At 45.1% G+C, this 26191-nt stretch overlaps 1 protein-coding gene and 1 long non-coding RNA gene across 5 annotated transcripts in view; one reads left to right on the top strand and one right to left on the bottom strand.

The window, feature by feature from the left end:
• HERC2 (HECT and RLD domain containing E3 ubiquitin protein ligase 2) overlaps positions 1-26191 on the top strand; it is a 2956340-nt gene that overhangs the window by 51772 nt on the left and 2878377 nt on the right. For all 4 annotated transcript variants that reach the window (XM_069636605.1, XM_069636607.1, XM_069636603.1 and 1 more), the window contains exon 4: positions 4757-4894. In XM_069636605.1, coding sequence (XP_069492706.1) covers positions 4757-4894 — 138 coding nt within the window. The remainder of the gene's footprint in view (positions 1-4756; positions 4895-26191) is intronic.
• Positions 1-26191, bottom strand: part of LOC138526181 (uncharacterized) — a 270656-nt gene that overhangs the window by 153823 nt on the left and 90642 nt on the right. The gene's annotated exons all lie outside the window — the stretch shown is intronic.

The following is a 26191-nucleotide window of genomic DNA, read 5'->3' as shown; positions in this document are numbered from 1 at the left end:
CCCAACTGAGAAAAGCACAGATAAAAAGGCAATGAGGTAAGTACCCCAAACCTAAACAGTACCTCTGGTTTGAAGAATAGTCAAGCTGGATTCTGTCTTGCTATCGCGGTGCAGACCCTTGTCCCTGAGCCTCAGTTGTGGGGAAAGGAGGTAGGTTGTCTGGAGGCCTCCTGATGCGGTACTTGTAAGGTCGTCGGCAGCTACGGGCTCTTTTCGCGGGTATCTGATACCGGTTGGGCTTTCTTCACTCCTTGGGTCCTACACTCTGGTGAGGGTACTTGAGCTCTGGTCGTCCTACTTCTGGAGGGTCCTTAAGAAATTCCTGGAGCTTCTAGCTGGATTTCAGACGTTTCACTACGGATTACTCGACCCTTTGCATTTGGTTCTTGCAGCAGCGAAGAAGTACAGCCAGTCGGGGAAGATGTGCCAGTGGAGTTCGACTCTGGGTTAGTTGGTCCCCCTAACCCAACTGGAGAAATCGTCCCTTCTGGAGCGTCTGTCGAAATTAAAAAGGAGTTTCAACACAGCAGCAGGGCTTCACCGGGCAATTCAAAGGTCCAGGAGGATGCAACAAGCTTCGTTCCCGGTTTCTTTGTCTAGTGTTTCTCCCAGTGGTTGATTCTGCCTCTAGTCCCAAAACCCTCGACTTTTTAAGCAGGTTTTTCCCATTCATGCACAGGCTAGGCTGTCAATCACACAGCAGGTTAACTGTCCTGAATGGACAGCCAGCCAGCAAATCAGGACTGGTTGCATTCGGGCATTCCTGGAGACAAAGCACTGGGGAATGTCGGAACGCTCCTCACATCCTGTCCTTCCAGACACACTGGAGCCAGAGGCAGGCTTCAGGGCTGAAGCCCACCAAAGGCAAGATGAACAAAGGGCTCAAACCTGGCTCAACGCACAGAGTAAAACCCAAGAAAGACCTCACAAATAGAAAATGGCGAAAAAAGAAGCCCTGAGCCATTTTGACGAAATGGTCGACACATGGGTGCTGTACTTCAGCTGAGGGTTCAGCCTGCAGTAGAAAAGCACAATGGTAGGAACAATTAAACCACTACCACCAGCCATTTAACATAGTGAGGGTAACCTGAAAATGTTACAAGGGCTGCTAGGTAACCCCACCTCCCCCCCAGCACGCCACATAAGATGGGGTGTGCTGGACCTACAAAGAGAAAAGGGAAGTAAAGTCAATGTCACTTTACTAGTCTTGGGAACTGTACTTCACCCAAGAAAAGGTATTTAAACCTTGTGAGAAATCCAAAAGGATTTCTCTGGGACACTGCACTGAAGGTGCTGTCACCATACAAAAAGTAGATGCCTATGCAGTTTGTTAGATTCCACAAACCAGTGGAAACCCATAATCCAAATCCGGTCCAAACACATGAGAGAGTGGGAAAAAGGTCTCTCTCCCATGGTTAAAATTAAAAAGTCCTAAATCCAGCAAAAGTGCTGGGGGTCTCTAAGGTTGAAGGGAATTAGCACATAAATGAGAATTCTCCCTAACATGTCAGGTACACAGGCTTAACATTAGTCTGTTTTTTGTGGTGTGCGTGAGTGTTTGTGTTGGAAAAAGTCAGAAGGGAAAGAGGTGTTGTATGGTATCATATCCTTCGTATTTGGGTTTGGGGTTCTCACGGAAGGATAGGTTTTGGAGGGTTTCTTAAATGGGTGAGAATGACCGGGATGAAGAACAGAACATAGGGGATTGTGGGGATGATAGTGTTCTGTCATAGTAGGTTGGGACTTTGAGAAATGAAAATCAGGGGTGGGGGTGAATTGGTAGGGTTTGCAGGCTAAGCGGGTATAGCTGGGGCCGTGACATGAACAAAGGGCATTGTGGGAATCAGTGTTTTGTCTGATCAAGTAGGGAATGCGGAAAATGATACTCTGAGGAATAGAAAGGATACGAGTATTGGAATGGAGACGGGGGAAATAAAGATTCTGGCAAGTATGCTTTTTGGATGTAACTGGGTTTGGGACCTTAGAGGATTGATTACGTACGGAGGGTTTGTTGGATCTGGGACAGATATCTTAACAGGAGAAAGGGAGGCAGATGCAATACAGCCCATGAAAGCCTCAATGTCTCGCCTTTCTCTCGGCTGTCAAATACTGCGTGTCACCTGGGGTATTCCCCTGAGCATAACCCCGGGTTCCCTTATCCAGGTGATCCTCCCCCACTGGTCCACCCCCAGGAACTGGATCCAACAGCGATGGTCGTGTCCTGGCCACCAGAATAAGGGATTCTCAAGGCTTCACTGGGAGAACACCCTCGGGTTTCTCACAGGTATCAGAAATTATCCATGCAAGTAATATACCCGTGGACTCTGAATTGTGGGAGAATGGGCTCCCCATGGAATGTACTGCCCCACAACACGATATGGAAGTAGCCACCAATGACCCCATGTTATGGGGGTCACTTTGAGCCAATAGCACCTCAGATTCAGGAACTTAATGGTGCATTCTTACCATGAAAAAAGGAAAACAACTAGTTGCAAAATCTAAAGCCCAATTATTTAAAAACTGGAACTGGCTTAAGTTTGATCCACTGTACATGGCATCATTTGGCAACTATGTCGGATCAGTTGTTTTTCTTTGACATTGACTATGCGTGTATATATTTTTTTTAAAACTTTATTTTGAAACCTGGCAGACATCAATAAAAGGGTATTGCCCAATTTGATATATATATATATATATATATATTTTTTTTTTAAATCAAATGTAATGGTACATCTGGCCGAATTCGGGCAGTACATTCAATCGATTAAAAAATATATCAAATTGGATGAACGCTACCGAACATGGGGAGCGGGGATTTCCCCTGCTCCCCATGTTCGGTATAGATTAGCCTTTGGGGGTTAGCAGGGGTGTCCCCGCTTCCTGAGGATTGGGGGCAGGTGGGTGGGCAGACAAAAAAAAAAGCAGACCCTGCAGCATCTGATACAACCCGCGTAAGAGACGGAATGGACACTCCAGGGTCGGAAGGAAGCGGACGTGCAAAAGGTACGTTTTTGGGAGGGGGGGGAAATGTATTGGCGGGAGGGTATAGATTTGTGGATTTTGGCCACAGCAAAATTGATTTAGTGGCGAAATTGACTAGGGTAAATTCCGCCACAAACAATTATGCCACAGCCAAATCATACAGATCCCAATAGCTTCCACAGACCAGGGGGCTTAAGGGCGCTAAAACCTATACATTAAAGACAACAGGCAGCTTATACACTGACAGAGCAGTATGTCCGATGGATCCGGAAGCTAGGAAATGCTGTTAGTTAAACAGAAGGCTTTTCAGTCCCTTTCTAAATACCCTGATAGAGAATTCTTCTCTCAAGGTTCATGCAGAGTCCATTCCACAGGATAGGACATGCCGAGAAGAAGGCTCCAGTTTTGGCTTGCGTCAGCCGGCAGACGGGAATGTTAAGGAGGGAGCAATTAACTGGATCTCAGGTTATAATTATTGGCTTTGAGAACCAGATCATCTTTAAGATAGATTGGGCCCGCATTTTTCATACAGTTAAAGGTGAGTACCAATACACGAAACCGAATTCTCTCCTTGATTCTCAGCCAGTGTAGATCTCTTCTTGCATCCAAAATATGATCCCCTCTGTTCCGGTTTACGACTGACAGGATTACTCTGCATCACTTGGGAGTCTATTGATCTGGCAGATGGGTAAACCAATCGGGAGGCTACTACAGTAGTCCATACTTGAACTAATTGGTGCACGCGCTAATGCTTCCCTGCTTGTTCTAGATGGAAACGGGTGGGCATGAGACAAAGGTTTGATATAGTAGGCTGTGGAAGCAACAAGACTGCTAACCTGCGCCCTCATACTCGAACTGCGGTCCAAATAAACCACTAAAGTTTTGACCTTCTTTTTAGTTTCAATAATACAGCCATCGATCACAAATTGGGTATACTGTCCCTCCAGCTTGCACATTTTCTTTGCTGTTACTACAAGCATTAACTCTGTCTTGCTCGTATTGAGCGAGAGGCTGTTAGTACTCATCCAGTTTTGGATAAGATAATAGATTCTATTGATGTTTGCTTCATCCTCAACGAAGACACCAGTGAGTGGGATGACACATTGGGTGTCATCGGCGTAGTTGGTAAAATCAATGTCGTTAAGATGCAGGAAGTCCAGGAATGGCACAGTAAAAATGTTTTAGAAGATAGAGGACAGACAGGCTCCCTGAGGAACTCCTTGTTGGGGTAGCATCTGCTAGGTCACTACTCACTCTCCAGTAACGACCCTCCCCCCGAAACCTGGAATGATTTAATCCATCAGGCTGCGGCAGGTGTAAAGCCTGCTACCTCCTCCAACCTGGCAACCAAAGCTGCATGGTCCACCGGGTCAAAGGCAGCAGACGGGTCCAGCAGCATAAGCATGCTAGTAGGTCTATGATCTACAGATATACAGTTCTCAACATCTTATGGCAATAGAACTGGTATTTTGAGATTGCTCAGTGGCACAGTATGACAGTACAGCTCTGCAATTTACATTTCATCCGAAGTGTCCCCCCCCCCCCCCCCCCCTGTATTGGGTTCGAAATCTTCCACCCCATCTGACCTCCTAGTCGATGTCAGATATACACGTAGCTGTTTGCAGAGGTCTTTGGGTTTACAGGTAGGTGTAACCGTGGCAAGATAGGTTTCTTATGCGTGTATATTTCTGTTTAACCTCCTTTTTAGAATGTGGAAGTTGGGCTAGTTTCAGTAAGATGTCCTATTAATACGTTGTCATGTGAACTTTCCTAGATGATGGCAATGATTGCCAGAGTGCTTCCAAGAAAGATGACCAGAATGACAAAGAGAAAAAAGATGAAGACGAGACTCCTGTCCCCACTTGCAGAGCAAAGTCAATCATGGAAAGTTGGGTGTGGGGCAAACAACCAGGTAAAAAATGGCTACTATAATGTAGACAAAATAGTTTTAGGGTTTAAACTTAGTTGAACAATATTTTCTCTCCTTTTTTTCATAAAGAGTGTGTGCTTAAGCTTCAATATACAGTTGCATCCCTCAGTCATTAAATGTCTGACACTTGTTATCAACTGCTACAAATGGAAGTCAGCTGACTGAAAATGGAGCTGCTGTCGTTATTATTATTAAACAAAACGTCAAAAAAAACTACTGGCTATAATATTCTGTTGTTTTTGGATGTCAGACTGTTGTAATTATTCTGGTTTCTAGCTGTGTTTGCTCTGCCTTTTGAGAGAGTTTACCGGACTTTGCATGAAGTTAATTTTGTCAGATCTTGCCAATTGTAGGGTCTACTGCAAAGTCTGAACAGCAGAGACCTATATCAGCACTGAAGGCTGATTCCTTCTAAGCAGCTGTGGTGTAGGGATCATATAAAAGCAGCTTGTTAGTTCCAACATAATGCAATACATTCTCACTGGTCCATCCCAAAGCCACTTCTGGATATCCTTTGATGTCCTTCATTTCAAGACCTGGTATTGTATTTAGAAGTAGTTGCCATACATTAGGGAAATATTTTCTAAAGTTGAACCTCCATGATATTTTTTTGTTATTCCAACTATTGTCCAATAACTGGTATCTGCCATATATATTAGAAGTCAAATTTATTTTTTCAAATAAGGGAGCTGTGTTTTGTATCATGGAGGCAGCAAAGTCTAGACAAAATAATGTATCCTTTATATTTATTTTTATTGTTTTGGCATTGTTTTATCTGAGTTACTCCTGCTAATGCCGATCAACTCATTTTAGCATTTAGAGCTGTGTTTGACACAATTAACACATACGTGAGTCGGTACACAGGTGTAAATTAAGGAGAATATGCAGTGGCAACAATTTAGTACATTTTAATTCATACCTTTCCTTATTTTTTATTTGTGCATTTATTTCCCTTTTAGCAGTCACTGTCTCCTCCCTTTCTAGAGAGGTCCCCAAATGTTGCGTTCCTTCTCTGCAAAGTATTACCTTGCAATATGATGATTTCATAGCTAGATTGTAGCATGGATATCTTAAGGAAATGTAACTGTTAAACCTTTATTTAGAAGTCCCTTTTCTTACTGCAACATTCTTGTGGCTGATGGGTAGATCAAAAATGGTTAAAGCTAGCTCGTCTGGAATATCGATAGTGCTCTTTTGTTACTTCTTAGGTCAGATTATGTCAGTAAAATGGTATTAAAGCTTTCAAGTTAAATGGAAATAAGTCTTGGTGTACTGCTTAATGTGTGCCAGAACATGAAGTTATCAAAATGACGATTTGATGAGCTAAAATTGTATGTTTGGATGGCACCATTTGGCATGGGGTGCCAAACGTACCTCCTGGTTAGCTGTTGGTGTCGCATTAACCAGACCCTTCTAGGCTACAAGCAGGCACTCCCAGCAATTTGGATTTTTGCTTATTCGAAATTACTTTGAAACTTTAACTTCAATAATACCCAAATTATGCAATGGTTTGGAAGCATTCTAGATTGGGGTATGGAACATCAGGTAGTGAGTTTCTAGTCAAACCGGCAAAACCATGTGCAAGAAGTTGATTTTAGCCTCTAGGGGTGCCATACCCTCTGCAATATAAAACATGAAAATGGAAGGGGGATTCTTCTGAGCTTCCCCTTTCCACTAGTTGTGGTTCCATGCAGGGAACTGGGACTGTGAGGGCTGCTAATTGGAACAATGGACTCTGCCAGGAGTCACCTTTAGCACAGTAACACTCATTGCTGTTGAACAGACACTGTTTCAGTGGCAGGACCTAGAGTCGGCCACCATGATGACACTGCATACATCTCCCAGCTTACCTCTGGGATCGAGCTGCTGGCTGCACGCGATCACATGATCGCGATGCATCTACAACAAATAGCGCAGAAGAATAAGCGTCAGGGAGAGAGAAACTACATCTCCCTACCCACTCTGAGGTTGAATTGTAGTTCGCGAGCGATCATGTGATCGGGACGCGACTACAACCAACACAGATGAAACACAAAATGGCGCATATCCCGATCGCGGAAGAAAAGCGGCAGTACAGAGAAGTAACCGAGGTAAGCGGTCGTACCTACCAGCCCCCCTTTGTTCAGACCCCTTTCTTCAGACCCCGCATTAGAGTTTCCATGGGCAGGCATGCCACATTAACAATGAATAAAAAGGAATCGGAACGTAAGATCCCGCTCGCACTAAGGGGTAGACATGGATGGGATTAAGGAGCCAGTTCCCTAAAGTGGGGTAACACACAAAGGGTTACTAGTTGCCTGAATAGAGTGGTAATAACTCTACAAAGAGCCTAATGTGGCTTAACACAAGTAGAGTTGTCTTGACTTAGTCTGAATAGAGTGGTAATGAGCCCATTGGCTAACTGGCTGGACGATATAGCATAAAATGAAAAAATGTTCAGCTTCAAGCATAAAACACGTTCCGAAGCTTCCCGTTTTCCATTACAGGAAATAATTTTGGGGAGACACAGACCCCCTCACAGGAAGAATCAGTTAGGACAGATCCCTATCAAGAATACTTGCAGCTGAGTTTCAGACATACCCAGCACGGAGCAGGCACGAACAGAAGTCCTGGAATAAGAGTCTCATTGCCCAGCAAGGCGAATGACCAAGCATCTGTACAGTAGGATTTAGAAGTACTCCGAGACTGATGATAGTCCCCTTTGTCTCTTTTTTTTTGTTTTTTATCCTGTAGGATTCAGGGATTGACCCAACTTATCTGGTCAGAGACCTGAAGATATCCTCAACAAGTTTCATTGTATTGAAGAGTACCAAAAGAATATTAAAGTTACTGATATTCGTCCTGAAGAAAGCGGCTACTTGTGAATCACGCTGAAACCGGTTGACTGTTATGGTAGTATCTGGTTGATAACCCAGACTCCGATTCCCTTACACATTGAGTAAAGGGCTTGTACAAAGAAATTTATTCAGTTATTATAACTCTATTTTTCCCTCCATGGTCTTAGCACGGTGCAGAGTGAATGAGTCTTTTAATAGAGTTGCATGTGACTAAATATCACAGAACTCTCATTTAAACAAGTTTTTGTTTTTACCCTTGATAAGACACACGCTTTGGAGGCGACAATATTAAATGCAGACATCGACCCCCAAACAGTGTGCACTTACTTGTAGATAGTAGGAAAGTGGCTTAGAGAGGATAGGGTCAGTATCTCGACATCCCCTTGCAGTCGGCACATCAGCACCAACTAGGGCCAAGCAAGCTTGGGCACTAGATTATCTACACATAGGGCTAATCAGTTTTTATACTAGGGACTTAGTGTTAGGAATAACTTTGTAAACAAAATAGCCTTCTGTCACATATGTGTTAAAATACTGAGGTATAGATAGGTGGCGAATACCTATCGACTCAATTATTTGTAGTTCCACTACAAGCAATGGCACCATGCACCGAAGTATAGTCACTGCTAATGATAATGAAAAGGTGTAGTATGCCAGAACACAGAAATAAGTGTGACTTCTCATTTGAATCGGCACAGTATCATCTGGTGTTTAAAGGCCTCGAAGTCCATTTGTACATATAGGAGAAGAATTTGTTTTTACTTCCATAATCTTCTTAAGTAGTTCACACATCTGTTTTTCATATTTTTACCCATTTAATAGTCCAACATTGGCACTCTTCTGGAACCATCAATTACTGATATTGTCACACAACCTGCAGCTTTTCCAATACAGGCTTTGTAATGCCTGGTGTATGTTTACAAACTATTGTGAGTGCTAACATTTCAGGTGCTCCTACCTATCAAAGGTCTCATCAAATGTTACCTGTCCATTGCAATCTTTGTCAATTTTGAGTGCTATGCAGCAAAGTCCAATTCCATTAGCCTTAGGGATTTGTACATCATTGAAACTTAATTTTCATTAGGTATATATAGTTATTATGGTGTTCTCGGTTTTCACTCTGTACATGCAGACTGAATCCAACTGGGTTTGATGACTCAACGGCCGTGCCTGAGCAGAGGCCTAATAAAAGAAGACGTCTCATCTGTGGGATGCCAGTACCTGGAGGGAGGGCTAGGATCATGAGAGAAGGCCAATAGGAGGCAGGGAAGGACAGATGTCGTTTTTGCTGGTGTAATAGATCAGGATCAGGACTCTGACAACGAGACACATTGCCCAAGAGTATTTATTTCGAATGGATTGTGTCCTCCAACGTATTTGTCATCTATGACATATAATGTCCACAGCTTTCTCCAAAATTTCTCGGCAGAGGGTACCCTTGCATCGAGGGTGTCAGGTCGATGTCCCTCGAAGGTCTCCGTCGAGGGTGACGTCATCAGATGTTATAAGTAGCACGCACGTCGCCCGTAGCCTCAATTCTGTTTTTTCTGCAACATGTATGCTTTGAGAACTCAGCGCGCCTTGTGTTTCTATCGCATTTGGTGTTATGTCTTCGTCGTCTACCCCAATGACCCTGCGGTCTGGCTTCAAGAAGTGTGGGTACAAGATGTCCATCATAGACCAACATCGTATTTGCTTGTGGTGCCTCTGCAAGGACCACACTACGGACGACGGCTTGATGTGCCATGGTTGACTGCCAAGGCCTTGCGGGAGTGTAAGGGGAAATTGAAGGTAGGTTGTGTTTCCAAACCCCGTAAAACGAAGTCTACTGGTCTGTCCACCGACGAGTCGAGAGGGGACACTCCTCGTCGGAAGCACTCCAGGAGATCTCGGTCCCTGAGTGGTTTGTGCCACTCTTCGTCAAGGTGGTCCAGGAAGCGGTGTCACTGTGTGCCTTCCTCGTCTGATGTCTACTGCCTGAAATAAAGTGGCCTGCCCCACTAAATCCTCCACCCTCGAGGAATGGTAGTCGTTTTGGGAGCTAATGTTACAGATTTTTCAGTCTCGAGGTACAGTCTTGTCCGCACCTTCGGTAGAAGCCGTCAAGGAACACTCTCGACCAGATACTTGTGCACCCTCTGGCCTGGGTAACTGGCGCGATGAGCATCGGGAGCCATCGAGGTCCCATTCGGACAAGGCATCGGGGGGCTCGCCAGAGACGTGCAAGGTCCAGGTCGTGCTCTTCATCTCCAACGAAACCGTTTAAGTCTATGAAGTCCTTGAAGGTGTCGACGCCATTGGCGCCGTGTCCGTCAAGTGCGTCTGTCAGGTCTTTACCCCCGGCCAGGCCTTCAAAGCCATAGGAGCCTTTGTCGACGCCAACACCGTCTGAGTTGTCGCTGCCATCAATGCCTACTGGGCCTCTTTTCCCTGTGGAAGGCCCTGTGGCTGTGGATCCTCTTAGGAAGGCTTCTGGCAAGTCTGTGAAGCCTGTTCCTGATAAGAGGTGCACTCCTCTCCCCAGAATGGAGTTTTTTTCAGTCCCTCCAAAATATCTGAGGAGAAAGAGAGGTCTGAGGAGGAGATTGGTCATTTTGATCTTCCTTATGGGACGTCCAATGTTTCAGAATGTCTTTTTGCTGAGGAAAGTCAGATTGAAGATCTGTCACTTTGCATGATGCCAGTGGACTTGACACTTCTCCGGAGATGGAGTTTGGTAGGCCAGAGCATGGTGATCATGCCGACTCTTCTTATCGGAGATTGATGTTCAGGGTTGTTGAGTACCTAGGTTGGTCCGGTCCTCCAGTACAATTTGATCAAGATGATCTTACAGACATCTTGGATCAGGGTCTGTCCACTGACCCGGTGTTGCCATTTCATATGGCTTTACAAAAGAGGGTGGCTGCTACTTGGACTGCCCCGGAGACTCTTCCGGCGGTTAACAAGTCGTTATCTAGAAAATACCAGCCATCCAGTAGCGACTCAGACTACCTGTCCACTCACCCCAATCCCGAGAGTTTGGTGGTTCAGGTGGCTACGGCTACCTCGAAGCAGGCTGCGTACCCTACCATCCCTCCGTGGATTGCACCCGATGTGCAGGCCCGTCTTCTCAACATGCCCTTGGACGGGTCTCATCTTTTTGGCACCAAGGCTGACGAAAGCCTTGAGAAGTTGTAGTCCCCCAAAGCAGCTGCCAAATCTTTTGGAACAGCTGTTCGACAACCTCAGCCTTTTCGTGCTAGGGGACAACAATGGAGGGGTGGTTCCTTTTGCTATTGCTCCTTATTTGGAAAGGCGAGAGGGATAGCCGGTCATAGGGGCCAACGTAAGTTCCCTCGTGGTGGACGAGGTAGGGGTGCCAAAGCTGCTCAAGCAGCTGCCTCTTTGCCCTCAGGCACTGCTGCCTCCGTTTTCTAAACCGCTCTGAAGCCTTGAGTCATTGTTCACCGATGGGGGTGTGGGGGGACAGACTGTTGCAGCATCTCAAAGAATGGCGAGCCATTACTTCAGAGGCGCGGGCTATGGATACAATAGCCCACGGTTACTGCCTCCCTTTTCTCTGCCGGCCTCACGACAATCCACCAGGGAAACACTCTTTGAAGGTTCCGGATCCGCTCCTTGTGCAGGAGATTTTAACCCTGCTGGAGCAAGGCGCTGTAGAACCAGTGCCTGTGACCGAGAGGAACAAGGGTTGGTGTTCCCCCTTTATTTTTTTTATTCCCAAGAAGGACGGAGGACAGAGAGCCATCTTGGACTTGCGTTACTTTAACAAGTTCCTCAGGAAGGACAAGTACAAGATGGTCACTCTTTCTCAGATCCTTCAGGCCCTCCCACTTCAGGATTGGTTGGTGTCATTGGACCTGTAGGATGCTTGTTTTCCTGTGCCGATCCATCTCAAGCACAGAAAATTCCTGCAGTTTGCTGTGGTGGGCTCGCACTATCAGTTTCGGGTCCTGCCCTTTGGGCTCACCCCCACCTGAGGGTTTTCACCAAGCTCATGGTGGTGGTGGTGGCAGCGCATCTCAGAAGAGAGGGGAATTCACGTCTCCCCCTACCTGGACGATTGGTTGATCAGGGCGCGTTCTCCTGAACAAGCCTTGGATCATCTGGCCGTCACCTGACATTCCCTTCACAAGTTGGGCTTCTCCCTCAACTTCAAGAAGTCTCATATGATACCTTCCCAAAAGCTCCAGTACATAGGGATATGCTCCCCACCCAAGGTGAGGGCTCATCACATTCTTCAGATGGTCACGAAATTTCAGCAAGCCCATAGTCTTCCGGCTTTCATATTCTTAAAGTTGCTCGGCCTCATGGTATCCTGCATTTTTCTGGTGCCAGAGGTCCGATTGAGAATGAGATACCTTCAGTGTACTCTCCGGACTCAATGGTCCTAGTTCTCGGGCTGGATGTCGGACCACCTTCATGTTCCAGTCTCAGTTTCGCAGGAGCTTCTGTGGTGGGCCGATGAGAAAAATCTCATAAAAGGAAAGCCTTTTTGGCAACCATGGCCGGAGGTCACGGCAGTGACGGATGCTTCCCTGACAGGGTGGGGGGGCGTATGCCAACGGTCTGTCCGTCAGCTGTCGGTCTCCGTCCGAGTCCAGACTTCACATCAATCTTTTGGCGCTGCGAGCCATCAGACTGGCGCTGAAGGCTTTCCTGCCATCTGTACGGGGGAAGACTGTCCTGATAATGACGGACAACACATTGGTAATGCATTACCTCAACAAGAGAGGAGGTGTGGGGGGTCACTACCTCTGTGCAGGGAGGCAATGCGGCTCTTGTTCTGGGCAATTCAAGAGGGAATCTCCCTATCGGCAGTTCATCTAGCCGGCGAAGAGAACATGGCGGCGGACGCTCTGAGCAGGCAGAGCGTGGTCTCCCACGAGTGGGAGCTAGCTCAGGAAGTCCTTCAAGAGATCTTCGCCTTTTGGGGAACCCCACAGGTGTACCTTTTCGCAACTGGTGCCAACTGGAAGTGCGAAAGGTACTGAATGAGGGAATTTCCTCCGAGAGGAGCACTAGGAGATACGTTCGTAGTGGAGGGTCTCTTTCCGCTACTGTATGTTTCCTCCGATCCCCGGCATCCCTCAAGTTCTCAGGAGGGGAGGTTGCGTCGGTTTGGGACCTGCATGATCCTCATCACTCCGGATTGGACTACGAGAGCGTGGTCTAGACATGTCCATCTATCCTCCAATGCGTCTACCCCTGAGAGAGGATCTACTCTGGCAAGAGGAAGGTCGGGTTCTCCATAGAGGAAAAGCTCCATAGGTTGGATCCTAGAAGAGCCTTGAGCTTTTATCTTTCTAGAACGGCCAAACTCGGTGGACAACCAGCTCTTTGTGGGGTACAGTTGACAGCGTTTAGGACGGGCTGTTTCTAAGCAGACCTTGTCTAGGTGGATTATCCTCACTATTTCGGAATGCTACCAGTTGGCTGGTAAGGACCCTACTGAGGGTTTGCGGGCTCATTACACGAGGGGCATTGCTACTTTGACAGCCCTGCAGAGGGGTGTACGCGTGAAAAATCTGTTATGCTGCAACGTGGTCTTATATAAACACGTTTGTTAAGCATTACTCCCTGGATACTTCCCATGCTCAAGATGTTGCCTTTGGTAAAGCAGTGCTTTACTCTGCCATTTCATTGGGTATGTCTAAATTCTTGTCCCTCCTCCAATCATGATTACTGCGTTGGGAGTCTGTCATAGATGAGGAATACGTTGGAGGACACAATCCAGGGACAGAGTATTTGGGACTTTGAAAGAAAAGAGCAAGTTACTTACCAAACTGGTAATGTTCTTTCGACTGGATGTTCCTCCAACGTATTCCTCATCGCCCTCCCAGCCTACCCCTCTCGAATTTCCCGAGCCATTACAGCTTACGTCCCGCAAGGCTAAGTGCAGTCGATGCTGCGTTCTGGGCATGTGTGCCACATGTGAGTGGGAAAAACATGGTCTGAGGCTACGGGCGCTGTGCGTGCTACTTATAACATCCGATGACGTCACCCTCGACGGAGGCCTTCGAGGGACATCTACTTGACGCATGGGCTCCCTTTGCCAAGAACATTTTTCCAAAGCAGCACAGCTGTGGACATCATATGTCATAGATGAGGAATACGTTGGAGGAGCATCCAGTCGAAAGAACGTTACCAGTTTGTTAACCAGTTTGCTAAGTAACTTCCAAATACTCTCTCCACAGATCTACTAATCCAAGCCCTATCCTATAAAAGAAGGATGTCAAAAGGGTGCTTTTCAGGAAGTGTAAAACCAATCTAATACAGAACCATTGTCTGGAATCCTATGCTAACTCAGGGTTCAAAATTGCCAGGAGCTGGGAGCCATTTAGCTCCTGCTTGTAGCCTGGTTAGCTTCATACAAATAGCTACCGGGAGTTACTTTTGATTTTCCAGGCTAGCTGGTGTCATTCCCACATCTCTCTGACATCAATTCTATGGGTTTGTGAATGTATAAAGGAGCATGTTGGAGACATTTAAAGCATATTTTGTCATACAAAATGGACAAACTGTTAAAGTGTGGAAGTTGGATTTGCGACTTGCTGTGTGCTAGCGCCTGGCTCCCTAGAGGTAGCTCCTGCTTGCTGGATGATGCTGATATCCAGGCGCTACTTTCATCTCCTCAAAATGTTTATTTCGACCCTGCTAACCTAACCACTTTCTCTATATAAAAAAAAAAGGAAAACAACAATGAGGAACTTTGTGGAACTATTAACTGGAGGGCATGGCTGCTGGTTTCTGACACCCAGCCTGATCTCCCTTTCAGTAAAGTCTGTTGCCCATCGCTCCAGTTCCAGATAGTTATTAAGGTGGTGGAGTGCTACCCTGCTGTTGGGCTCTCGCTCTTTCTCTCCCCCCCTCTTTCTCTGACCCCCCTCTCCTCTTTCTCTGACCCCCCTCTCCTCTTTCTCTGACCCCCCCCCTCCTGTCTCTGACCCCCCCTTCTCTCCTTCCTTTGTCTCTGACGCCCCCCTCCTCTTTTTCTTCCCCTCCATCACCCTTAGTATTTTTTTTCCCGCCCCACTCTTGGGTTTTTGTCTTTCACATACCACTCCGGTGCTCTTCCCATTCTCAATCCTATCCTCTGGTGTTTCCTTTGTATTGCCTTTGGGTTCTTTCTTGGCTTCTACCCACTCTCCTGTCAGGAACTCCTGAGGCTCTTCTCCCTGCAGCTCTGTCTGTGCGAAGTTGTTTACGCATAGTTTCAACTGGGCTCCACCTCTGCCTTCTAAGGATCTTCTGAGGACCTTCTTCCTCGCTCTCGCACCTTCACTGTCCTGCTCTCTGACACTGGAGTTCTTCCTCTCCGGCCAGTCACACCTCCTTTGGCCCCTTTGAAACAGTTAAACCCCTGCAGGGCCTGCTAAGTCTTCTGTATTTGGTTGCCTCTGAGATGCTCCTGCAGGAGCCTGGTTTACTCGTCCCTCCTTAGTCTTTGCAGGAGATTGGGAACACATAATTTCAGATGCCATGCCAGCCAGTAGTAAAGTTTGTTTATAGGGGCATTGTAAAACCTAGCTCATAGATACCGTAAAAATGTGTTAGTAACTGGGGGGAGGGATGGTGACTTGTGTCCCTATTGAGTCTCTATGCTATCCCCTTAGGGGTAGTTGCTTCCAGAGGACTCTGGGTTACTCTGTCCCTTAGGAGGTATTTAATGTAGCAGGCTCGCCTTGATAATCCCAAGAGGGGGTTTTGGGGGATGGGGCCCTGGGGGACGGGGGGGGGGGGGGCTATCTTCTTGGAATCATCACACTGGCAAGAGTGGAAGGCAATTCCCAAATTGCTGCTGAAGTGCAGAAATGTTGCAAGCAGCACTGACGTTGCTGTGACTGATGCAACGCTCGGACTCTGCTGCCGCCGATTTGGTGAGACTGCAGGGGAGAAGCATGGGATGTTGCAATGCCTGTGAGACACTGAGATGCAGGGAAATCCAAGCTGGCAGGGAAATGCCACAACTGGCGGAACAGCCACTGACTGGGGGAGGGTGGGGAACCATTGACAAAACTCAGATGGGTATGCCACAAGGACCTAGGGAATCCTGCAGAGTTGAAAGTTAACCAGCAGGTGAGTCATGAAACATGGTAGAAAATGGACCCAGCAGATATAACCAAGTGTATTAGAAAGGCATTAAGAGAAATATTAACTGGTAGGTACAAACTGTAATAAATGCATAATGAGAAATGGCAGAACCCAAGTTGGGACTTGTGAGAGATCCCATTAAAAGTTGTTGAACGATTGAGATTCCTGACAGTCTCTGCATTAAAATAATGCAGATGGTACTAACCGGTGACATAACCCGGAAAGCTGAAAAGCAAAGGTAATGGAAAAATGAGGCGAGTGTGGGACTGAGGAAACAATTGAAGGAAAAATTGAACAAGCAAGAAACAAACTGGTTACAAGACTGTGATCTGATGATGTGTAATCTTATAGAGCATTTCATGCCGTATTCCTCTAACTTTGAAGTGCTTTAAGAGGTACTATAATTACCCAATTTGATGGCACTCAATTTACGACTTTAGAAGCATAAAGGGGATTTGAGATGTAGAAGAACTTTCAGGAGGATAAAGATTCAATATTTCTCTGAAAGGCTAATTCAATATTTGTCAAATGTCCACAACTCCGGTTTCATTTAAAGCCACATTACCACAGGAACTTCCATATGTTTATGACCTCCATATGTATGTTATGTTTAATAAACTTTAGTGAATTTTCCAATAATTTGTGATTCAACCTACAGTATCAGAACCAGCTCAAGAGACTACCGCCGTGAGACCTGATGCACAAGATATCAATTTGCCATTTAACCAAGATGTAAATCCAGATTCTGATGACAAGAAAAACAACCTTGTTCAGTTAAGGAATATCTCCATTTTAGGCCAGGATAGCAAACCAGGAGGTGCTTTATCAGCTAGAAGAAAACCATTCCTAGGTGCATTTATACCAATTGGGAAGATGGCAATCGGATTAAAGAGCTCAACATATTTCTACTACATCTGCATGCCATCAGGGCTGAGAATGGTACTCCTCTGTTGGGCTTGCCCCTTCCTCGCATGACTCCGGCCCCTTTATTCATCTTTCCGGTAGGTCCAGGCTAAGGGCGGATGGCAGGGAGTCCCATCTATTAGCCCCCCCAATCAAGATGGCTACCACTATCTCTTCCCAGAGTCTCCACTGCTCCTCAGCACAGCTTACCTCCGATTATTTTTCCTATTCCTATCCACTCCTGACCCAGTCGCTGTACTTCGACCGTCTGTGATTGCAGTTTTTTTGCCAGTGACTCTGCAACTGCACCTTGACTACAACCGCAACCCTTATCGCGCAGTTCCGCACTGGCATCTTACTCCTTGCCCCCCGACTACCCATCTCATAGGGTTACATGCTTGTCCCTAAATGACCCCATTCTTTTCCTCTTGCTTCCTCCACACACTACTTGCTCCGGACCTTCCTCCACCCATCCCTGTTGCACCTTTTCAAAACACCCTGGTCGCTGCTTTAATTCCAGTTTAATCTCTTAATCTAACACACTCTCCTCAGTTGACCACTGGACGAAGGAACCGAAGAAGAACTTGAAGAGGACGCCTGCTGCAACTCCTGGACCGTTGGTTTGCCCGGTGAAGCCTTGCTGCTGTGCTGAAACTCCAAATTCATAACGACAGAGAAGCCCCTGCAAGGACGACTTCTCCCCTTGAGTTGGTAGGACCAATCAACTCCAAAGTAAGCCACCTGGACATCCTTCTTGGAGCTGGTTGAATTTCCACAGAGTTGCTGCTGGAAACCGAATAGCCAAGGAGAGGAACACCAGATTGTGTGTGTTGCTTTTAAGCTGGCCTAGAGCTCCAGGAAGATCCTCCGGACTTCCAGGGAGCAGGAATGACCAAGCCTGAGCCCCCTCAACAGAGTGCGGGACCCCAGAAGCAAGGAAAGTCCATCTCGACAGCCAGAAACCACAGTGTTGCTATTTGCGTTAGTCCCGAGGAGCTGTAACACCAAAGTGCCACTTGTTGGAAATATTGCCGGTTGAGAGCTGTGACCGTCCCATTGCAGAGCAAGAGTCCCCAGAAGTCCTCCCTCTTGTCCCCACAACTGAGTCTCGGGAACAGTGAGATCTGCAGAGCTGCACAGGAACAGAAGTCAACTGCTGCACTTTCTTCAATACAAAGGTACTGTAAAGTCAGAGAGAACTTAACTCTCATTGTAGAGTTGCTTGCATCTTCTACCACACACAAGTCTAATCGGCATGTGGCCCTACATTTGATTCTTATTTTCTTCAAAGACTTCTGAGCCATTGTGCAAAGACTTTTTCAAATTGCCTTCCAGAGGTGCTTCATACTATATAAGACTTTTGCCCATTGACTTTGGCTTAGCCTGTTGTACTGAATGACTCTGCTTAGGGGATCAATAAGTATTTGCCTGCTTAAGAATATGTGTGGTCTCTTGGTTGTGCTAATAACCTTTTCATTTTACCACTTTTAACAGTATTCTAAATGCAAACAGTAAGATATTAATGTCCCCAGCACCCTAGTTATTGAAGTCACCTGTGGGTGTAGGTTGTGTCTGTGGGCCATCCCAAAAGGGTCTTTACTGATTTAGAAACTAAGAGTGTACAGTACTGAAGTGTATTTTGGTGTTAGTTTTATATTGCTCCCTTCTGAAGAAGGCTTATTCTAACTGACAATAATTGTTTATTCAAGAAACCTTGTGTGTAAGAGTTTATTTGACTACTTGTGACTGTGAATCTCTGTGTCTCCCCTACAGCTCATATTGACCCCTCTTGAGATAAGTCTGGCTGCTCAACACGCTACCAAAACTGTGTAGTACAAGCTTATACCAAAGGTTGGGTTGCCTATACCTGTAGTCCGAATTGTGTGTAGGGGTCCCAGACGGTACTGCATACAAACTTTGCCTAACACTCCCTTAACCCCCAGCTTGTGAACATTATCATCACAGAGATGGAAATCATCCCTCTGGGGAAATGGCCATGTTGCCGTGTGTGATGAATCCTGTGGAGTCATTAAACCCAGCCTAAAGACTCCTCCCCTGTGGCCCGGGGGGAAGGCAGCTGCTACCTGATTCTAACCCTGTGGGTAGTATCAGGGAGGAAGGGATCACATGGGAGGGGACGGCTATCAAGGGGAAGAAGTGACTCCACTAGGAGAGGTGCTCTATTCTGAGGATGAAGAAGAAATCATTCCCAGATATTTAATGGCATACGATCAATGTACCAATTCCTCTAATATCAATGTGCAAAGAACCTGTTATATAAAGTCAGTTAAACAGAACACAATTGGTGCCTCAGAGATGAAAACGTTGAATTGTCATAATTCTGTCTTAATGGGAAGTCCTCACTCTAATGTGAAATTGCAGACTCTTTCCACAAGCTCCCCTTACTCTAGTAACTCTGTTCGTAGAACAATCTGACTTAATTGAAAATGGACTAGTTCCAATAATGCTAAAAGTACTGGGATGAAGGAGAGGAGCTCAGTGGCAATGACGACTCTGAATGGTGAATATTTAAAGGTGTGCTCTAGTTGTTGGCAATTAAAGCACCTAAGAGGAATATTTAAAACCCCAGATGAGGCCCAGCTGGGGAATGACTAAGAAGAGAAAGAAGGTGAAGCGGAGGAATGTGGTCGAGGAGCAGTTAATGGCCGTATGAGAGGCGTAGCGGAGGAAGCTACAATCATCCGAGGTGCAGAGGCAGCCACAGAGAGAAGCCCGCTAGCAGGAGTCACCCAGAGGGGTGAAAACACAAAGAACCGCAAAGTACGCGCAGCGGAAGGCAGCGTACTAAGAGGAAACCCAGCTGAGGAGGAAATGTGTCTCCAGAGCAGCGTGTCGCAGACGAGTGAAGTCTGAGAAATCAACGGATAAATCGTCTCTCCGGGGGACTGCCATGCAACTTACCCGAGGCTCGCAGAGGTGGGAGAGAAAGCTGACTGAACGTAGAAGCACCACCACGAAGTCTGACAGCCAGCGGGAGCCGGCTAAGAGAACCAGTGAGTTGCCAGAGTGAATTTATTTATTTTGATTTTCTATTATGCGCCACTTGCCCATGGGCCACAGAGCGCTAATTCAAAAACAGACATACACAACATAGTAAGGTACATACATAGACTAATATCGGAGCCCGCTCATTTACAGGTGGTAGTACTAATGGTAGGTTAGGGCATAGTTTAACAATGGTCTTACTTTAGGTCGAGAAACAGTTTCAGATTAGAAGTACCCGTTGGTAAGTAAAGACATGTGCTTAAAAATAATGGTAAATTGCAAGTCCCACAACCCACCAAGATGCAAACCTGATCCTCATGGGCACACCAGTCTTGAACCTCAAACCTGCGGAGGACCTTCAGGTTGGAGGATCCAACAACCCCACATGCCGCCCTCTCACCTCCCCCCCCGCACTGTTCTCTGATGGAGCCATGCCAGAAGTTTGTTCCGTCGGACTTCATTGGGTTAATTCCTTCTTGGCTTCTCGATGTAGGTGATTATTAAGTTTCTATGATCCAAAAAGCAGTCTTATGATTGTATCTTTTATCACTGGCATTTGTGACTTACCTATTCGAAAGCTTTGAGGAATGCATTTGCAATACTGGTGTGGGTTTATGAGATTAAAGCGACACTTCTCAATTATGTCCCTCGGTTTACACGTGTTTCGGCCTAGATGCCTTTTTCAAAAGTGGACAGGCGCTAGATAAACATGAACATTAAGCAGCAAATGAATTAATGTATGTGTGTAAGACAGAAATAAAGGGGTTGGAGCAGGGGATCATGGTAAGGTTTGAACGAATAAGAAATCAAAAAGAAGAACTGAAAAAAACAGAATGGGGAAAAATGAAAGATTTACATGGATATCATGAGCAATCAATTCAAATTGTACATATATCACGGATATTGTCTGAAAAGAGTCCTTCTCCAACCATATGGCTGGTTACCAAACAATAATTGCTCAAAATATTGTACTCGCCCCAATAGATTATAACTTTGTTTCTTGTAATTGAGTAAGGTAATGTTGAAGTGCAGTTGAATTCCGGGTTAATCCCTTTGATATTCTACAAAGATAAACATCATGTACCGACTACATTGAATTGTTTATTGTACACCAATATCACCAATTCTGTTGTGGAAACATTTACCAATACATCTACATAACCATGTGGTAATATACCCCGAAGTGTTCCTTATGAACCTGGAGATTTGTTCTAAAGGGCCAGTGCATTGCTATTGTATTTATCAGAGTGCAGCTCATACTCGCAGTAATCATCACATTGAATTTATGGGTTAAAGTTCCTCGTGCCTCATTGTTCGTGGCTTAGACATTATATGTGGCTCATCAACCTAGGCGCTCCTACATGCGCCCACGTGAGAAGGAACTTACCATACACTCAGTCTTATAATACATATTGCCCATTCGCAGCACTTGAGAATCCCGCTATGTAGTTAATAAGAGTCTTTTGTAATCAGCTAAATTTGCACAACAGGTAATGGTTTCTAAGGGTCCCTCCACTCGCCTGTATTAACAGAGCTAAAGTCTCCACTCGGCTGTGATCCTTGTAAGAATCGCGGCCGCCATTTTAGATAGGATTTTATGCAGTACTTGCGGCCTCAAGCCCCGCATTTGTAGAGCATACCAATTCGGATGGGTTTCAGGTTTGAAACCAGATTACTTTTCATTCATTATGTCTGTGTGAGGTTCAGTGTTTATATATTACCATGCGTTTAGCTGAAGCAATGTACATATATTTAACTCTACATGAGTACTCATGAGAATGTATTTGGGTTTCCAAATAAAAATACATTAAAACAGTACTATGTTGTATGTATAATGTACTCATCTGACAACCGCCCTGTTCCTCTGTCAATATATCCTTCCACATAATAATATACTTAGAGTAAACTAAGCTATTTAGGCAACTGCCCCATTCAATCACTTGTGTGTTGGTCCAAACAAAAATAATTGCACACCATCTAATGCTCTTTTATTTATATGAATGGGGAATATACTATTTATGTTCCTAGCATATTTAGCCTTTCCCCTATGTTAATCACTTAAGACTTTAGCGTCAACCTATTTACACTACCGTGACACTTTGGAAATGCCCTCCAATCTTGAAGACGCCACTTGCTGCTGTTTGATTAGTGGAACACTTGTCCTTGTGTCTTGGATTTCGTGAGAATGAACATTGTTACAAAATGAGCTCATTTCAAGGTCAAAATTAAGACCGTTTTCTGTCGCCCTGAAGTGGCAAATTGTTCTAGCCTCAGTTTGTCTAAGGAGTCTTTCCTTGTTGCCCCCTTTTTTATTCAATGTGATCATTTTCAGACCAGTGAACCTGATAGTGTTTTTGTTCTCCATTTTGGTGATTCCTTTGCCAATGCACTGACAGTGGGAGTCTAGGATCTTGGCTGTTGATAGATGTGATATGTTCTCCTATCCTGGTTCTGAGAGTTAGAATCATGCTACCATTATAAATCTTGCCACACTCACAAATAATTGCATAGACAACATAAGTTGTTTGAGAATTGATGAAATCTGTCACTGGCAACGAAATGCCTTTGGAATCCATTTGTTTCAAACGCGTATTTGCACCTTGTACAAGTTCTGCATTTATGAAAGCCATTTCTCTTTGGGTTCAGCCAGGTAATATTCCCTTCTGTCGTTGTACTTGGCTTTAAGTGCAGCTTGCACATGAGTACTTGCGTAACCTCTCTAATGAAATCTGCTTATTGGCAAATCACATTCTCTCTCAAACGTGCTTGGATTTTTGCAGTTATGTTTGGCCCTGTCAAATTCTCCAACAGGTATGTTTCGAACCACTACATAATGGTGACAACTTGTTGCATACAAGGTTGAGTTAACCTCAGTCGGTTTCCTAAAGGTCCTGGTTTGTAATTCATTGCCAGATACGTAAATCTGAAGTTCTAGAAAACGTATCTCCTTGGGGCTATGTCTCCCAGTGAATGTAATCCCAACATAGTTTGTGTTAATGTCATTGATGAATTCATCAAGCTGTTGGGCATTGCCCTTCCAAATCATTAAAATGTCATCTGTGTATCTTGCCCATTTCATTACCTGTTTGGAATACTTTGGGTTCGTATAGCTTACTGTATCTTCAAATAACCCCATAATGAGATTAGCCAATGCTGGCGCATACTTGGTGCCCATTGGCACACCCTGGACTTGCTGGTAATAGTTATCGTTTAAATATGAATTTGTTGTGTAGCAGCATCCACCATCTCGAGTAAGTGGAAGAAGGATTTTTCTGGTGAAAAAAGTGCCGTCTCCCGCCCATGCAGAATGGAGGAAAGGGGGACTATGGACTATGGACTAGGGTTAGTCAATCACTACGGTGAGTAATTTATAATTTTGCACTAAAGCAGCCTCTTGCATTTCAGAGACCTGTGCCTTGGGAGGTAATTGCCAAAGCCCCCACTTGGGCCTCACCATCCCTTTTTTGTCGATACTACTGTTTAATCTAAACATATTCTTGATAGAACGGGGGAGGGGGAGGAAATATTTAAATACGCGCTTAATACCAGAGACCAGTCTCTAAGCGCAGGGCCAGGATTCAAACCTGTGTTGCGCTGCGTTGTCTTGCTTCCAAGAGAAACTCGTTGTCCATGAGCTATTCTCCCCCTCCAGCCCTTCTGTAGGTAGTCCTACCGAATTCGATTGGCTAGTTGGTGCCCAGTCCATCACCCCTTCAGTGTGGGAATGCTGCTTTGTCGCCCACAAGTATGGCATAAAGGGGGTGGGACGTTGGAGTAAGGAAATGTTACTCGCTGTAGTGATTGCTGTACTCCTCGTCCATACTGCCTCTCCTCCGCCCCCCTCCATACACCCTCCTAAATTTCCCGCCAATCTAGCAGTAAATCGGGCATGGCCTAGGCGAATGGCTGTAGGGAATGCTACGTGGTTAATAGTGGCAGTTAACTCTGCATTCGTATTGGACCGGTTACAGCAATTACGTTTGGAATTACTACTTGAAAGGTTACAGTAGCTATATTGAGGGCTTGCAGCAGATTAATTTGAGGTGGTGTGACCATTTCCTGCCTGCTTAGCACTATGGTAGTCACCGAAGAACTGTAAACTATTTACATTTTATTTTCTTGTTTTTAAAATTTGTTATTTTTTTTAAAATAAATGTGGGTCTTACAACTATGATCAGTTATCCTGGATCAAAAGTGACTGGCTGTTTTTTTTCTGGCAGTTCTCTTTGGACTAGCACTGGCAACACAATTACTAATTTTTGACATCATGCATTTTCTTTCAATTAATCGTTAACCACATTAACCAGCATGCATTATCTTTAGACTGGTGATGGTGGTTTGAAGCCCACACACCAATAACCTTTTTCTCTTACAGCTCTCGTTGTTCAACTGGCAATTCGAGCCACACCTAGCAGCATGCAACATGAATGCGTTTGAGCTGGCATTTGGAGTCTTGCACTTTTACTTGTGCTGTCATTTGAGATGGTCTACCACCATGCCATATACATGTCTCTGTTCTGTCCCCTTTTTATACTTGAGCTGGCAATTTAGACCACATCTAACAGTATGCATCTGCCATGAGTCCGCCTCACTGCCCGCCTCATTGACTATCTGTTTTTCCCTCGCACATCTCTGCTTGAACTCTCACCTTCCCCGCCACTTAATTGGCGACTTTTCTACTGGATTCCATCTCACGATTGCTTCTTGTATTCTACTTCGCTATTTCTCCTCGTGCGTTTTTCAGCCTCACCCATGACACCAATTCAGTACCGGAGGCAGTATGGGATCACCTTTTGCGACCCTTGTTTAGAGTGCTTGTGCCTAGTCTATCCTAAGTCTGTGTTTTCGGGTCGGGAATAGTGTAAAATTAATAGGGGAGGGCCCCTGGAGACCCCCCGGACACCCAAACCTCCAAAAATGAAAATTCAGTGAGTTTATTATTTTTTTTAAATAAAAATGCAGCAAAAAAATCCATTGAAAAAAACTGTATGAATGAACCTAGACCCTAAAAAAAGCTCTGTTCTTTAGTCGTTACACTCCTCTAAAGGGATGCTTTGTGCTCCCCCGCCCATCTAAGCAACAGGGTTTGTCCCTTTTTGATATATTACTTTTCCACTCATTTTGCTAGACCAAATTTCGATATGAAGGCTGTTTGAAATCACTCCCATTTTCACACATAGTGAACGCAGTACCAACTGTGCATGGAAAGTTATTTCCCAACTCGTGATTCGATTAACTCATTTGATTTCTGAAATTAACTGCTCCCAGAGATCTACAGCGCCAGTCCTCTGGCAACATGTTTTATGTTACTCAAGTAGTCTTACTTGGCCTATGGCGTAGGGAAAGTTGTCTGTTTTTAAACGCTTCTTTTATTGGCAGCATGTTGGATTATTGCATGTTATGTTCTCTACAGGCCAGTTGCTAAAATTGGAAAGTAAATGGGTTTGTCCTGAATTAACCTGGGCCGACCATTGCTTTGCTGCTAAAAATAGATGTAGGCCTCTGCAGAGTTGCTAATAGATTTGTTTTTATGATACTATTACAATGTTATTCTACGTGCCCAACGTCTGAAAATTAATACGAAATATTGTATAGACTCTTTAATAGTAAGCGTTTCAACAGAAAGTAATTTTATACTGCAGTATGAACTTTTATTGATACTAAATGTGTTCTGGTTGCGAGATTGACAGTGATGTACGTACCGTGTGTAAATTGAGCAACTAAATAGACTGCCCTTCTTACATGTGACATTTCCCAAGAGGAGTGATGTGCATTTTCTTTTGTATTAAACAGTCTTTCCCGTGTTGGTCTTTACCCTCACCCTCCTCTCCACCACCATGTCGTAGGGCTGCGCCTGGCGGAACAGGGTTCCATTTTTGAGGTTGCACTCAGGAATAGCTCTTCAATCACTGTGGGTCAATCAAACATGGTTTGTATTGCCCTTTAATTGCCTTTTAATTTCTTAACTTTGCAGACTTCTACACCTTAACATGTTTGCATGTTAAGTCCAGCAATGTATGATCCGCAAGAAACACTATGCCGTTAATTGCAACAACTCCTTTTCATCAACTCGCATTACTTCATGTAGATATTCATGAGAACGAAGGGCTTCAGCTGCATGTGGCTTTTTTATAATTAGAATTGGTTATTTATAACGTGCTAAATACCCAGAGGTTTCTAAGCGCAGGCACAGGGTTCAAACCTGTGTTGCTCTGTGTCGTCTTGCTTCCAAGACGAGCGCGTTGCCCCTGAGCTATCCTCCGCTTTGAGGAAGCGTTCCTGTAATTTTTGTTTTGATGGTTTACCAGTTGTTGCAAACACACTTCTGATTCACATGGTTTGCATAGGCTGCTTTCTAGTGGTTGGTCCGAATCGAAAATAAGATGTTGACGGTGCGTCCCTTAACGCTAGCCCAACTCGAAGTCTGCTGGTACCCAGA

The sequence above is a fragment of the Ambystoma mexicanum genome, chromosome 7p, assembly GCF_040938575.1.
Source record: "Ambystoma mexicanum isolate Mex_15411 chromosome 7p, UKY_AmexF1_1, whole genome shotgun sequence".
Lineage (NCBI taxonomy): Eukaryota > Metazoa > Chordata > Amphibia > Caudata > Ambystomatidae > Ambystoma > Ambystoma mexicanum.
The sequence above is the reverse complement of the archived record's forward strand: the minus strand, read 5'-3'. Positions and strand labels throughout refer to the sequence as shown.